The 15,316-nt window shown below is 47.8% G+C and overlaps 1 protein-coding gene and 1 long non-coding RNA gene across 3 annotated transcripts in view; one reads left to right on the plus strand and one right to left on the minus strand.

Moving 5' to 3' along the window:
- GLDC (glycine decarboxylase) overlaps positions 1-3,846 on the minus strand; it is a 68,784-nt gene extending 64,938 nt beyond the window's left edge. Inside the window, exons 1-2 of one of the 2 annotated variants that reach the window (XM_054031513.1) lie at positions 3,512-3,846; positions 3,084-3,162 (exon numbers count right to left, since the gene is read on the minus strand). In XM_054031513.1, coding sequence (XP_053887488.1) covers positions 3,084-3,162; positions 3,512-3,799 — 367 coding nt within the window. In that variant the 5' untranslated portion in view covers positions 3,800-3,846. Of the gene's footprint in view, positions 1-107; positions 206-3,083; positions 3,163-3,511 lie in introns of those variants that run through there. The other variant, XM_054031514.1, reaches the window with a different exon arrangement.
- Positions 3,100-10,233, plus strand: LOC128838952 (uncharacterized). The gene is made up of 3 exons (XR_008445330.1): positions 3,100-3,180; positions 7,204-7,258; positions 9,575-10,233. It is a non-coding gene; the product is annotated as an uncharacterized LOC128838952 (long non-coding RNA).
- Positions 10,234-15,316: the final 5,083 nt, after the last annotated feature.

Raw genomic sequence — 15,316 nt, forward strand, 5'->3', positions numbered from 1 at the left:
GACCTACCCTAAGGCCTGGTCTACGCTGGGGGGGTTGGGGGAGGGGGAGAGTTGTCGCGGAGTGTGGAGGAGACAAGGCCCTGCATCCCCAGCTTCCTGCAACTCACCATGACTCCCAGCCAGCCAGTAAAACAGAAGGTTTATTTAGACGACAGGAACACAGTCCAAGACAGGTCTTGCAGGTACAGACACCAGGACCCCCTTAGTTAGGTCCATCTTGGGGGGGGGGGGCAGGGACACCACAGCCCTGTTGGGAGGCCTGAGCCCCCTCTGGGCTCCCCTCTCCATTTCCCAGCGAGCTCCCAACTGAAACTCCCTCCAGCCATCTCACTCAGCCTTCCCCCAGCTCCTCCCCCAGCCTGTGTGTCCTTTGTCCAGTTTCCGGGGCAGAGGTGTTACCTGGCCTCCAACCCCCCTCCTGGGTTCTCATGTTATGTGCTCAGGTATCCTCCCTCAAGGAGAGTCTCCCATCCTCCATGTAGACAGTCCCAGCAAAACTCCCCTGCAACCTTCCCAGGTCAATACTCCCCATTCAGCATTCAAAGAACACATTAAGAACATTCCCACTTCATCACAGACGGGAATCGACCTAAGATATGCAACTTCAGCTACGAGAAGAATAGCATAGCTGAAGTCCACGTATCTTAGATCAACTTACCTTGCATCCTCACAGCATGGGATCGACTGCTGCCGCTCCCGTCGACTCCGCTTTTGCCTCTTGCTGCAGTGGAGTACAGGAGTCGAGGGCAGAGCGATCGGGGATCGATGTAGACGCAATAAATTGATCCCTGATAGATCAGTCACTACCTGCCAATCTGGCGGGTAGTGTAAACATACCCTAACTCATACTTGCGATTGGGAGACCCATTATAAATTAACTATACAAATTAGCATGTGAGCATATTATAGAAAGGATAATGCATCAAAATGTACTTTAGTTTATTCTGACAACAGGTTAGTATTTAATTTATGATCACTTACAATGTATCAGTAAATGTAGTGTAGCATATTCAGTAAGTCTTAGCAGGTGCTGTAATGTTTTCTATTACTATTAAGTCTTTGAGAAGTGGGGAGAGACTGCCTTGTATGTGAGTTATTTTAAGAACTGTACATTAGTGAGGTTCTACTTCAGTTCATTTACAGTTTTAAAATGATCTGACAAGTTTGATGAAAACACAAGTTACAAATATGCTTTGACTTTTAATAAAGAGACATTCCAATCCTAGACTATATTGACTAGCTACGTCACCATTAGGGAGATATTAAATTATCCCTACTTACGCAAACCATGAAGATAGTGAGGAGGAGTTTAAGATCACCCACTCTTTTTGAGAGGTGGGTAAAAATTATTTAAAAATAAAATACACCAATGCATCAAAGATTTAAATAAAATCTTTGAAATAACAGACTTGTCATCATATTGTGTAATTCCTGGCTAGTAGTAGTCTTTTCAGGCTATTGCTATTCTGGCAGCTGCTTCTGTTCTGTGATGTCATCTCAAACTAAAAAGCAACAGAGGGTCCTGGGGCACCTTGGAGACTAACGGAAGTATTGGGAGCATCTGAAGAAGTGAGGAAAGCTTATGCTCCCAATACTTCTGTTAGTCTCAAAGGTGCCCCAGGACCCTCTGTTGCTTTTTACAGATTCAGACTAACACGTCTACCCCTCTGATACTTAATCTCAAACTAACCAGATTGAACTGGCCAGGAACCTTACAGAAGCTGCAGGGCCTAAAGTTTACACTTAAATTACAATTTGCTGATGAGCAATATTAAAAGGGAGCAAGAGGAATCAAAATAATTTATCCTACTTGCTAATATGATAAACACATACGCTAAAAGATAATACTGATGTAGTGATTTTCAGGATGCTGGGCAGCTCTTAAGCTTTATGTTTTAGTGCAATTATTTAGTCAGTATGACTTTTAAAACGTTTTTTTGGCACCAGTGTGTTTTCCAGGAAGATATTGGCAAACATTTATTATGGTCTTTATGTACTAATGTAATTGTATATTTTTAAAAATGTTCCCTCTAATTAAAGATTGGAGACCTCCTTAGTTGTAAGGACTTGAAATCCACAAGTTCCCCCATTATACTAACAGCACCTGTAAGCTTTGATTTATGACAATAGTAATTTGCTGAATTATACTAGTGCCCATTAGTACTATTATAGTTGAGTTTTAGGCTACTATTAAAAGTAACCTCTATATCCAAGTTAAATACCATTTTCAGATGACTAATTCAACTAGAAAAAAAATGGTGCTGGGTTGAAATACTGCAAACGGGTTTTCATCAAAATGGGTTCTACGTTTATTAGAGTACAAAAGGAACACCTTTGTTTCTCATGATGTGCTGAATTCCGATTCCAGTTTTAAAAATGTATGCACATCGTTGATTCATACACTGGGATCAATCTCAAAAAAAAAAAAAAAAAAAAAAAAATCAGACTAAACTTCCAAATATAAATAGTTATTTTATGTATGGTACAGAAGCCTCCTAGTCTTTTTTGGTATTTTATTTAAAGATGTAAATTCTGAGCAACAGGTCTCAAGGTGTCACTCAGCATAGGAGGTAACTTGTAATAACTTGTGCTAGGGTGACTCAGATTTATGAACAGCAATTTTTAATCCATATCACAGTGCTTTCAGGGCAGGCCAAGGATTATTGCACTTCAGTTAATTCAACACACAGGATTCAGCCTGGAATGAGGTAGTCTCATCCTGCCATAAAAGTTTTCTTATTTGTTTCAAATGTGAGAACAGGTACTTTTATGCAACCAACATACTGCTACAACTAGGCACAACATCACAGATTGAAGAGCAATACAGTATAGCACTGGGACGTTTGTTCTTGCTTTTTTGTGTTAAGTCCTGTTGCATTTTAGTGGAAATAGGTAGTTTTTTTGTTACAGTTTTTACACGATTTTAGTCATTAGACTAATTACTGGGATAAAGAAAAGCAAAACTGTAACTCCTCCGCTGAGCTATTGTAATGCTGATTAATTAGACTAGAAACAAGAGAGGCAAGGAGGGGGAGATTTTACACAAAGCTCCTACTGGCGTCCAGCGTGAAATGGTCACTTACAAATTTGGTCATCCATCTTCAGGGGCCTTCTCAGGCGGATGCTGGCAGGAACGGTTTTATCCATCAGCTCATCGATACTCTGAAAAAGGACATTCACGTGAGTACCGTGCGTTACCCAGCTTTCTGGCGGACAGCCTGCCCCAAGGTGCACGCAAACTTTAAAAGAGTCTCCCCGTTGCCGGCTCGCATGCCGGCTCTTAGCGGGACCTTTGTTGAGACCCGTTTCCTTGGTAGCGGAGTCTCCGCTTCTCGCCGCTGTGCGCCTCGCTCGGGACCTCCCCTGCGGGCGGAGGGGGAGGCAGAGCCGGGGGGACGCGGCGGCGAAGTGGTTTTAGGGGGATGCAAAGACGCACACGCGGGTAGGAAGGGGGAGGGAAAGGGAGCAGGAAGACACGGGCGGAGCGGCCAAGGAGCCGGCAGGGACTTACCGCCAGACCCACAGTTTGCAGCATTTCCCGCTTCTCTTTGTCCCGGGGCCCGATATGCCGCTCGGAGAAGTCATCGTGCCGGGGCAGGAGCTGCTCGATGAACCGGGAGGACGGCGAGGCGGCGGCGCTGGTGTTGGGGGCGCTGCCCCCCGCCGCCGCCGCGCTCTGCTGCCCCCGCCATCCCCATCTGCCCGGCGGCTTCTTCCCCGCCCGGGCGCCGCCCGGGGGCAGGTGCAGAGCGGCCCCCCGGCCCACGAGCCGCCCCCACCAGCGGGCACAGGTCTGCATGCCGCTACCGCGCCCGGCCAACTCCGCCCGGCCGCCGCACCTGCCGGGCACTTTGTGGGGAGACCCCAAGGCGCCGCCACCCGCAGAGCCCCGCGCCAATGGCAGCCCGAGGGGAGGGGCCGCCTGGCCCCGCCCCACACAGCCCGGCCCGCCGGGGCCACCTGCCGCTGAGACCACTGCCACCGACAGGGCAAGATTCCCCTCAGCGGCTCAGTCCCCTTCCCCCCGCGGAGCCGCTTCCCCATTCCGCCCTCTCCATCCCCAGGCCCCTTCCCACCCGCAGAGCCTCTTCTCCCCTTCCCCAGTCCACCTTCTCCATCCCCAGCCCCCTTCCTATATGTGGAGCCCCTTCCTGAGTCTGCCTTCTCCATCCCCAGCCCCCTTCCCACCCGAAGACCCCTTCCCCAGTCCGCTTTCTGCATCCCCAGCCCCCTTAGCGCCCTTCCCACCCACGGAGTCCCTTCCCCAGTCCGCCTTCTCCATCCTCAGCCCCCTTCCCACCCGGCCCCTTCCCCAGTCTGTCTTCTCCATCCCCAGGCCCCTTCCCACCCGACCCCTTCCCCAGTCTGCCTTCTCCATCCCCAGGCCCCTTCCCACCCGCAGAGCCTCTTCTCCCCTTCCCCAGTCCACCTTCTCCATCCCCAGCCCCCTTCCTATATGTGGAGCCCCTTCCTGAGTCTGCCTTCTCCATCCCCAGCCCCCTTCCCACCCGAAGACCCCTTCCCCAGTCCGCTTTCTGCATCCCCAGCCCCCTTAGCGCCCTTCCCACCCACGGAGTCCCTTCCCCAGTCTGCCTTCTCCAACCCCAGACCCCTTCCCACCCGACCCCTTCCCCAGTCTGCCTTCTCCATCCCCAGGCCCCTTCCCACCCGACCCCTTCCCCAGTCTGCCTTCTCCATCCCCAGACCCCTTCCCACCCGACCCCTTCCCCAGTCTGCCTTCTCCATCCCCAGGCCCCTTCCCACCCGACCCCTTCCCCAGTCTGCCTTCTCCATCCCCAGGCCCCTTCCCACCCGACCCCTTCCCCAGTCTGCCTTCTCCATCCCCAGCCCCTTTCCCACCCACAGAGCCTCTTCTCCCCTTCCCCAGTCCGCCTTCTGCATCCCCAGCCCCCTTCCCACCCACGGAGCCCCTTCCCCAGTCTGTCTTCTCCATCCTCAGCCCCCTTCCCACCCGACCCCTTCCCCAGTCTGCCTTCTCCATCCCCAGGCCCCTTCCCATCCGCAGAGCCTCTTCTCCCCTTCCCCAGTCCACCTTCTCCAGCCCCAACCCCCTTCCCACCCGCACAGCCTCTTCTCCCCTTCCCCAGTCCGCCTTCTCCATCCCCAGCCCCACTTCCCACCTTCGGAGCCCCTTCCCCAGCCTGCTTCTCCATCCCCAGACCCCCTCATCCTTCTCCTCTGACTTCCCCAATCACTCCCTTCCCAGACCCCCTCATTCCCCTCCTCCGTGCTCCCAAAAATCCCTCATCCCCCTCCCCCATCTCTGCAATCCCGCCCAGACCCCAATCCTCCCCCAAAGCCCTCCCAGATGTTCTTCATCCCCCTCCCCCATCCTCCCCAGACCCCATCCCCATCTTTCCCAATTCCTCCGACACCACTCATCCCCCTCCCCTGTCCTCCCCTCCCAGACCCCCTCATCCCCCTCCTCTGTCCTCCCCAAAATCCCCCCCTCCCATCATTCCCCCTCTCCTCCGCCCCAAACCCCCTCATCCCCTCCCCCACCCTCCCTACCTTTTACCATCCCCCAGGCCCCTTCATCCCCCTATCTCAGTCCACCCCCCATCCCTCCTAGACCCCCCTCATCCCCCTGCCCTATCCAGCCCACTCCCTCCCCACCCCCAGATTCTCTCCTCCTCCACTGTCCATCCCACTCCTCATTCCCCATACCTCATCCTCCTCCCCATCCCCAGATCCCCCTCCTCACCCCCAGACCTCCCTCATACCCAACTCCAGTCAATCCCCAGCCCTCTCCATCCCCACTCCCAGCCTGCCCCTCACCATCCTCAGCCCCCACCACCATTCTTGCCCCCCCAATCCCTATCCCCAGTAATCCCACTTCCCCTGCACTTATGGTCCCCATCTCCTATCTTTCCCCTTCTAGCTCCTCAGTCCAGGCTCTTAGTGGACTCTCTCTAGCTCTCCATTCTACCTTCCAGCCCCTTCATCCCTCCCCCTTCCACTGCCCCGCATTAAGCCCTCACCCTACAGCTCCTTTTCTCCTCATGTTTCCACTGTCCCTCATCCTTCAGTTCTAGCTCTCCCTACTCCAGTCGCACCCCGTTCCCCTGCTCCCACCCCTCTCCCTCTCAAACAACTCTAAAATTTCAGGTCTATTTCAATAACCGTATTGGCATGACAAGGCATGGAAGCATTGGCAAGCCTAACACATCAAGTGTCTGTCACCATTTACATAATATCCTCTTGTAAACACATCACAGTGCCAAAGTGTAAGCTAAAATCGGATCTGAAAGAGGGGGAAGTAGTGGCTGAAGATTAACAGTAACAATATGTCGTACTTCTGTAGCACACTTTTTGTTGCCCTCCCCCGCACCCCAAACTCTTAAGAAGATACTGCTACTGTATTTGATTTACAGCCAGCAACTTTTATGGGAAGTGGCAGGAAAGGTTTATATAAGTGCAAAACACAGTTACTGTTCAGCTGCAGTTCTGTTCAAGTACTAGCATCTGAAGAATAAGTTTAAAAAAAAAGTGCTGTTTTTTCATAGTAGTGAAATAATATCAGCCATAAATATACTACTTTTATCAGAAAATCCTCATTGTCTAAATTCAGGTAATGTTTGGCTATTTAGGTGTCCATTTTTAGAATATCTGACTGCCTACCAAGAAACTGAAAAAAAGTTATCCCCCACACTCAACATTCATCATCTGTATGAACCTCCCCTACAAAAAACTTCTTTTTCCTCAAACCCTTTATGATCTGAATAAATTCTGACCCTTTCCATTTACGAAGATGAAATTCTGCGGTATCCGTAAACTGTTATCTTTTCCCATTTTGTAGGCATGGTACAGATTTTGACAATTCTATTCATAAAGTATCCTTATCAGAATTGCAAGTGATTTTCTTTAACCTAAAAAGGTAGTTAGGCTATACAATCTTGTATGTGTTTGATTATTAGCATGTAAGATACTGGCATATAGCCAGTTGTGGGAGAGAAGAGGAGTGGAGGAAAAAGAGAAAAGAAATTCACTTTTATGGGAAGTGTAAACTAAATGCCTATGACCAGATTCTCAATTGGTATAAATTAGCATAACTCCACTGAAGTCAATGGAGCTGTGCTCATTTACATTGGCTGAGAATCTGGCCCTTAGGTCTCTAATTTCATCTTCTATCTCTAAGGAAACCTTTAGTTTTAATCTTTATTTTTATTTTATTTCATCTAGTAATTGGGGATTCCCCTCCTTCTCATCCTCACTGCAAGCGGCAGCAAGCTTTAATGTAAGTAAACTGGAATATGGATATTGGTCTCACAACCATGAGGGAGCAGCTATTTATTTGATGTCAGAACTCTGAAGGCTGTTTGCCAGCACATCTTTCAAAGGTGCTCCCAGAATGTAGCATTACATGATATCTCTAATTTTATTATAAATGGTAATTGCATCCTTATATGAAAACTTGTAGTGATTCTTCTTTAGGGCCCTCACCAGGCAAAATAATCAGCCTTCTAGTCCTTGCAACCCCCATATTGTGGTGGTGCAGTGGAGTGGCTTATCTATGCTACACATCAGTCTGCTGAGCAAGGGCATAAAGAAAACAAAGAACCCTGCATGCCTGGGAATTGCAGAGCTGCTTAGAGTGGGAGTTGGAATGGTGAATTCTTGTAAATTTCCTGTTAGGGATCCACCACATGCTTGTAGTAACTCCCCTAAGTGGGCCACAGTGGGTAGCATATTCATGCTAACTTTTCTGGACACCTAAAATGCAGGAAAAGTTTCTGAGGATTGCCTTATGTAGTAGGTCTGACCAACAATCAGGGCTGAAAGGGCTCACTCCAACCCATATGTCTGCAAGTATTTATATCATCTGCAAACTCCATTTTGTTTTTGGGAGGGCCATTTTGACTGCAAAACTGTTCTTCGCCTTCACCTTAGCTCCACAGCATACATAATGAGCTGAAGAGGAGGGATAAATTCTTGCACTTAGCAGAAGTTTACCCAGGGAGGGTCTTTAAACCTTAATGACCTTCTTTTCAAATGCAAACACCCTTTGACAAAGAACTGTCTACTGCCCAAGGAAACCTGTTCTACCAGGTGGACTAGTGACCAACCCACAGATCATCTGATAGGGTGCTTTGATCAGTTGATGGGGGTTTGAGGCTGATCAGGGAAGTCACCTGACAGACGGGACTGGAACTTATAAAAGGATAAGGTCTGCTGAGTAGCACTTGCTCACTGACTAGAACAAAAAGGCAAGAAGATTGAGAGGTAGGAAGAAAGGCAAGAGGATGGGATGCAGCAGAATTCTGGACTCCCTGAAAGACACTGACCAATTCCCAAAGGATTCTTGGAGTGGTGAGGAAACTGAGGCAGGGATTTGCATGCAGACTTTGTCCTGTCCCCCCACAATAGATCTGTATCTCTCTTGTGTTGTCTATGAGCAAAGTAGAATTGGTTTGGAATTCCTTTTGTAAAGTTTGTGTGTTCTTGCTTCAACAGTCTGGTTTTTAGCTTAACTTTCAGGGACACCTGAGTACCCAGAGTAAACCAGATGGAGCTCTGGGGAGCAACTAGCACTTTGAGGGGGATCAGCCCTGGTGTTGGGTCTGAGGGTAGTTTAGCCACAGGATCCCATTCCCTGGCAGTGGTAACAGACAGTCTATGTTCTAGAAGTATGTCCAAATGGTCACAGACTGGCTGGAGCTGCTGAGACCCAGGGGCGCTTCAGCAAACCAGGGTTTGGATCCAAGCACAGCAACCTGCTCCAGCAGAGGAAGCTTGGCCAGATCTAGAACAGTGGGGTTACTTATTTTGTTCTTTAAAGTGATTTATAACTGTCTTACTATACTTCACTATAATAGGTTAGTTCTCGTTCAAAATTGTCAGCCAAAGAAATGCTTTGGATAGGGTTGCCAGCTTTCTAATGGCACAAAACCAAACATCCTTGCCTTACCCTGCCCTGCCCCTTCTCTGAGGGCCCACCCCCACTCACTCCATCCCCCCCTCCCGACATTGCTCACTCTCCCCCACCTTTCACTGGGCTGGGGCAGGAATTTAGGGTGAGGCCTCCGACTGCGGGTGTGGGCTCTGGGGTTGGACCAGAAATGAGGAATTCAGGGTGCAGAAGGGGGCTTCTGGCTGGGGCAGGGAGTTGGGATGCAGGAGGGGTTGTGGGGTGGGGCTGGGAATTAAGGGGTTGGGGTGCAGGAGGTGGCTCAGGGCTGGGGCAGGAGGTTGGGGTGCAGGCTCTGGGAGAGAGTTAGGGTGCAGGAGGGGGTTCCAACCTGGGGCAGGGGGTTGGGGTACAGCAGGGAGACTGGGGTGCGGGCTCCAGCTTGGTGGTGCTTTCCAGTCAGCAGGGCTAAGGCAGACTCCCTGCTAGCCCTGGCTCCACGCAGCTCCTGGAGGCAGTCGGCACGTCCCTGTGGCCCCTAGGCAGACGGGCTAGGGGGCTGTGTGTGCGGCCCATGCCTGCAAGCACCACCCCCACAGCTCCCATTGTCCATGGTTCCAGGCCAATGGGAGCTGCAGATGCTGGGGATGGGGCCAGCGCATGGAGTTTCCCTGATTACCCTATTTTTTTTTTGTTTTTGAACAGAACTTGAACCCCAGAGGCAGGATATCCTCAGTACCACCTGACCTTTTTTGGGGTGAATCCTTCCTTGGATGCATAGGCACAGAGAGATGTAGTCTACCTTTTATAGCTGGGGTGAATCTAGCCCAGTGTTGAAGATTCTTCAGACTTCCTTGAAGCCTTACTTGTAGAATGGCTACTGCTTCCAGCTAGAAGGTTTTCCTCACCACCAAGTCTTATAAACAAGCAGTAAGGATGAATTAACAAATTCTGTTTTTTAAATGTATCTACAGTACAGATGATTGTTAGCAAATAAAAGATCTTAACCCTTAGAAAATAAAAAGCACACCCTGAAGATGTTTCTGGATCTTGTGTTACTGCTACATACTAATTTTGAGAGGTCACTACCTAAACACACAAACAGCTTATTTTCTCATAAAATATTCAAGCTCTATCCTGAGTCTCCATACTGTCTGTTTTAAGTACTATGAAAATCCCATTACATAAATAAGTAATTTGAAAATGTACGTAATATGATCTACCAGGCCAGATGTGTCTCATTATGTTTCTGTGTTTACCACTTTACAGGAAAAAGCATCACATTGTATTTCTGTCATCAGGAACTGGTAGCAAATTTTATTACCGGGGGAAAAAAATTACTTTCCAAAGTTCCCTTAGGATGAAATCTGTATCTCCTCTTTCCCCCTAGCACATATAAAGTACTTAGACTGTGGGTTGTATTCCCCCTTCTGTTGTGTTCCTTTACACCATAGAGGGGCCATAAAGCCCGTGGAAAACCATTCCCAGGGAAGAGTCCCTGAATTCCCTGGATAGAACAGAATGGCTGTAAGCCATGCCCCTTGAAGCCCCATCTGTAGGGGGTATGCGTAGTGAGGAGAGGGATGTGGCACAATCACACTCTGTTCCCCATCTGCTCTTGGTTATAGAATAGCCCTTAGAGCAGTGGTTCCCAAACTTTAACAACCTGTGAACCCCTTTCACTAAAATGTCAAGTCTTGTGAACCCCCTCCTAAAAATGAATATTTCCAGGGATTTTCTTCTTTACCTGAGCATAAATTATAAAACCAGTGATCTTGGAAATATAAAATTTGTTTTTATTACATGCTTATTACCTATTATTTATTATTAATTATTAGTTATCATTACAGTGTTTTTATTACATTATGAAAACAGCAACACTCTTCCAAGATCTCACTTTTGTAGCTTGTATCACTTTGAATAAGCCTGTTTATAAGGCCTGGTCCCCACTAAGCCCCCACTTCGGACTAAGGTACGCAAATTCAGCTATGTTAATAACGTAGCTGAATTTGAAGTACCTTAGTCCGAACTTACCGCGGGTCCAGTCGCGGCAAGGAGGCTCCCCCGTCGATGCCGCGTACTCATCTCGCCGAGCTGGAGTACCGGCGTCGACGGCGAGCACTTCCGGGATCGATTTATCGCGTCTTAACCAGACGCGATAAATCGATCCCAGAACATCGATTGCCTGCCGCCGGACCCTCCGGTAAGTGTAGACGTACCAAATGACAAGGCTTCTATGTTTAATCAAGGAGTATCAGATGTGAAACAGCATGAAGGCATTTAAGAAGCCAACTCAAAGAGTTCCTCCTACACAAGCATTCAGGTCTTGAGCAGTCCAGGCAAACAATGCACATTACAACAAAGCTTAAAATTGTTCATAATAATTTTAAAAACAATACTAGCTGCCTATCTAATTTAAAAAAATTGCAAAAAAATCCACCTCCCTTTCCATTTCTTATAAGGAGTCTTGAAGTTTAAATCTCCTCAGTGTGATAGCTATGTTTGCTTTGGGGGAGGGATAGCTCAGTGGTTTGAGCGTTGGCCTGCTAATTCCAGGGTTGTGAGTTCACTCCTTGAGGGGGCCACTTAGGTATCTGGGGCAAAATCAGTACTTAGTCCTGCTAGTGAAGGCAGGGGGCTGGACTCAATGACCTTTCAAGGTCCCTTCCAGTTCTAGGAGATGGGATATCTCCATTAATTATTATTTGATCTGCTTAGCTCTTGGAAGTCCAGGGGCTCTGGGCTGCTGGCCCCATGCTGCCCAGGATCCCTAGGGATGGCTCTGACCGCCATTAGAGAATTTTTTCTCGAGAACCCCCTGTAACATTTCACAAACCCCAGTTTGGGAACCACTGCCTTAGAGGTTGTTGCATAAAGAATATGTCTCAAGGCTGTTCTAACTTATGTTAGAGGGCTAAAAGTCTCCTTTGCCCCACTGTACCCATCAGTGCTACACTGAGTGCATGATGCAAATACACATGATTTTTCATAGTGCCTGCTGATATGGGTTTAGATCCGCCACCATCCAGAAATATAAGTTCATATTAAAATAGTACATCACAATGCCACTGTCACAACTGTTGTCCGGTTTCCCCTTCTGGACACTTAACAGGCTGCTGTGTTTGGGTCCCACAGAGTGGCCACATGTCCCTAAGTTTGTCTGAGTAATGTCCAGTCACTGCTTCTGGCTCCTCAGAGTACTTCTTTCTAGCACCCCTTTCTGAGTGATGAGACATCATGGTCCAGATGCTTAGGCCCTGAGACTGGTGCCAGCTCCCCTAGACTCTCCAGTTGCTTATGCACATACTTTCCAAGAGCTTCTCTGGTTTGCAGTTTACTTCTTCAAGGGCACCAGATAGTTAAGTCAAACAGATGCAAACTTTGCGAAAGGATTCTAACAATTATTTTTACTTTAGACAGCACAAGAGATGTACACACCTATACAAAACACCCATATATCATTTCCTGCCTCGGTTTCCACATCACTCAAGAGTTCTTTGGGGTTTGGTCAGATTCTTCTAACAAGTCCAGGATCCTTTTCCTGAAGCTCATGACTTCTCCTACTTACTGAGTCTGTCTCTCATTGACCCCTTGCAGTTGGTGTCCTTAAGCTCCTGACTGGCACATTAGTCAAAAGGTCCCCTGTGTTACAAGAGCCTACCTCTTTGTTCCTCTCTCATGCCCCAAGCTTCCTTTGTTTGTCCAACTAACCCAGTCTGGTTTTTTTGAGGGTTGCACCAGACATCTCATCTTTGTTTCCTTTTCTGGGGAAATTCCATTCCCTCAAACCTTAGTCCTCTGCAGAGAAGTTGGAGAAAACTGATTTTATCTAGAATGCAATGACTCCTTCACTCAGCCTGGGCAAGATCTACACAGGTCCTGATAATCTTTAATGACCAACCATTGCTAGCCCTGTTTCAATGCCCTTTGGAATTTCAGTCCAAGATGGAAGTAAAAGGCAGCAGAGAGCGGGCAGACCAGACTGATAATCAAAAGGAAGTTTGTTGTTTTGATATAGATACTTAGAGGGTTCATAATACCAAACAAAATTAATCAATTGTTCCTAGACAGATTATCAGAGCTACACGCTAACATTGGGCCTGCCCAAACCTTACCCATTTGCCCCTCATTGGCTTTTGTATATTGGGCTTTCTGTGCCCATATAAAGGGAGTGAGGCAGCATTTGATTTGCCCTATGTCATGGGTGGACAAACTGCAGCCCGGGGGCTGCATCTGGCCCTTTAGACGTTCTAATCCAGCCCTCGAACTCCCGCTGGGGAGCGGGGTCCGGGGCTTGTCCCACTCCGGTGCTCCAGCTGGGAAGCAGGGTTGGGGACATGCCCTGCTCCGCGCGTGCCGTGGCACCGCACAGCTCCTGGAAGCAGTGGCATGTCCCCCTTGCGGCTCCTACGCATAGGGGCAGCCAGGGGTCTCTACACACTGCCCTCACCCCCCAAGTGCCGCCCCTGCAGCTCCCATTGGGTGGGAACCATAGCCAATGGGAGTTGCAGTGGCGGCACCTGCGGACGGGACAGTGCGCAGAGGGGGGTTATGCTACTTCTTCTGGGAGCTGCTTGAGGTAAGTGCTGCCCGGAGTCTGCCCCCCTGACCCCTTCCCATGCCCCAACCCCCTGCCCCAGGCCTGATCCCCCTCCTGCCCTCGAACCCCTTGGTCCCAGCCTGAAGCACTCTCCTGCACCCCCAACCCCTCAACCCCAGTCTCACCCCAGAGCCCGCACCCCTACCTGAAGCCCTCATTCATCCCCCCCACACTCCAACGCCTGCCCCAGCCTGGAGCCCCCTCCCACACCCTGAACTCATCATTTCTGGCCTCACCCCAGAGCCCACTCCCCACAGCCCACAGCCAGAACCCTCACCTCCTCTAACACCCCAATCCCCAATTTTGTGAGCATTCATGGCCCACCATACTATTTCCATACCCAGATGTGGCCCTCAGGCCAAAAAGTTTGCTCACCCCTTCCCTATGTGCACAAATGAGGTAGGGTTTATTTTCCTTTACAGAAAACTCTATTGGATTTTATCTCCATGACCTCAACCTGTCCTTCCTACAGTGACATAATGTCTATCTTATCTACTACCAGATAAATAGTATCTTTTGGGTTATTGCAATCTCTAACAGATATTTATATGGTATTAAGTTTTTACTTTTAAAAATCTATAAGCAAGCCTAAAAATGCCTGAAACTGAACTCTGCAAACATTGCAAAATGAGAATGGAGAAAACAAAGATTGTCAAGGTTGCAACTTCTAGGAAGATAGGATTATTTGTCACTGAGCAGATAGTTTTCTGATCTCTCTCTCTTGCTCTTCCTCTAACCTGGTACAAAGGTAAACTAGACAGACTTTGAATATTAAGTCAAAGATACAATTGTACTTGGCTTATTGGATACACTGTACCTGATGTTATCAAATTAATAATATCCAATGATTTTAAAATACTAACTATGGATATATGTATACTTAGCTGATTGAGGACATTACCTATACCAATACTTGATATCGATTGAAATTATCGATTGTGAATAACTATGCAGTAAGTACAAGAACTTCCCTGGCCCAATCTTGTTTTATTAGGCAGTAAAATAAATTGCTCTCCAGCAGATCCAAATCTTTCTAGTTTATTCCTTAATGGCAACAGGGTGTTAAGTCATCTTTTGGGAAAGTGCACATCTGCACTTTTACTTTTATTGTTATCATCTGGGAGTTAAAGGTGATTTGCAAAAGAAAGAGTGTTTGTGCCCTTTTAAGGAAAATATTCATTGATGTGTGTATATATAAAGACTAAAAGGTTGTTTGTTTTTAATTAGTACTTTCTGCCCTCCCCAACCCCTTTTTAAAACATCTTAGAAATATCGAGTCTCATCTTCCCTGTTTATGCTGGCAGATTCCTTGGGACCCAAAGAACTGGGATGAGAGCTTCCTCAACACTCAGTTGAATTTATGAAAGGACATCATTGCTCCCAAGTTATTAATCGGGTGTTAACAAAACCAATCAAGACACAGAGTTTAAAAGAGTCTGGTTAAAAATCCTTTTCCCTCTCAGCCTCCTATCTCTCATAATTCTGTTGTTTCTCCAGTTGTCCCAGGAGTCTCCCAGCAATAAGAAGGTAGCTCAAACATATTTCTAGTGTAAATAGAGCAAAAATGGGGGAGTGGGGAGAATCTCAAAAATGTAAAGCACTCTATAAATCATAAAACCAAAAAAGGGGCATAAGCATTTTTTCTTTTGCAGGTCACCTTCAAAACAAAGTGTTTTTGTTTAATTTGTTGTGGGCTTTTTATTGTGGGGGGAGGGGAGAGGGGTTTAAACCTATTATCGTTTGAGTCAGGATTGCAGGATTTGGCCCTCTTTTAGAACTCAGAGCTGAATAAACTACTTTTATGTTTATTGTAAATGTAACACATCACGATTATTCTATATTTATAT

Source organism: Malaclemys terrapin, chromosome 6, assembly GCF_027887155.1.
Source record: "Malaclemys terrapin pileata isolate rMalTer1 chromosome 6, rMalTer1.hap1, whole genome shotgun sequence".
Lineage (NCBI taxonomy): Eukaryota > Metazoa > Chordata > Testudines > Emydidae > Malaclemys > Malaclemys terrapin.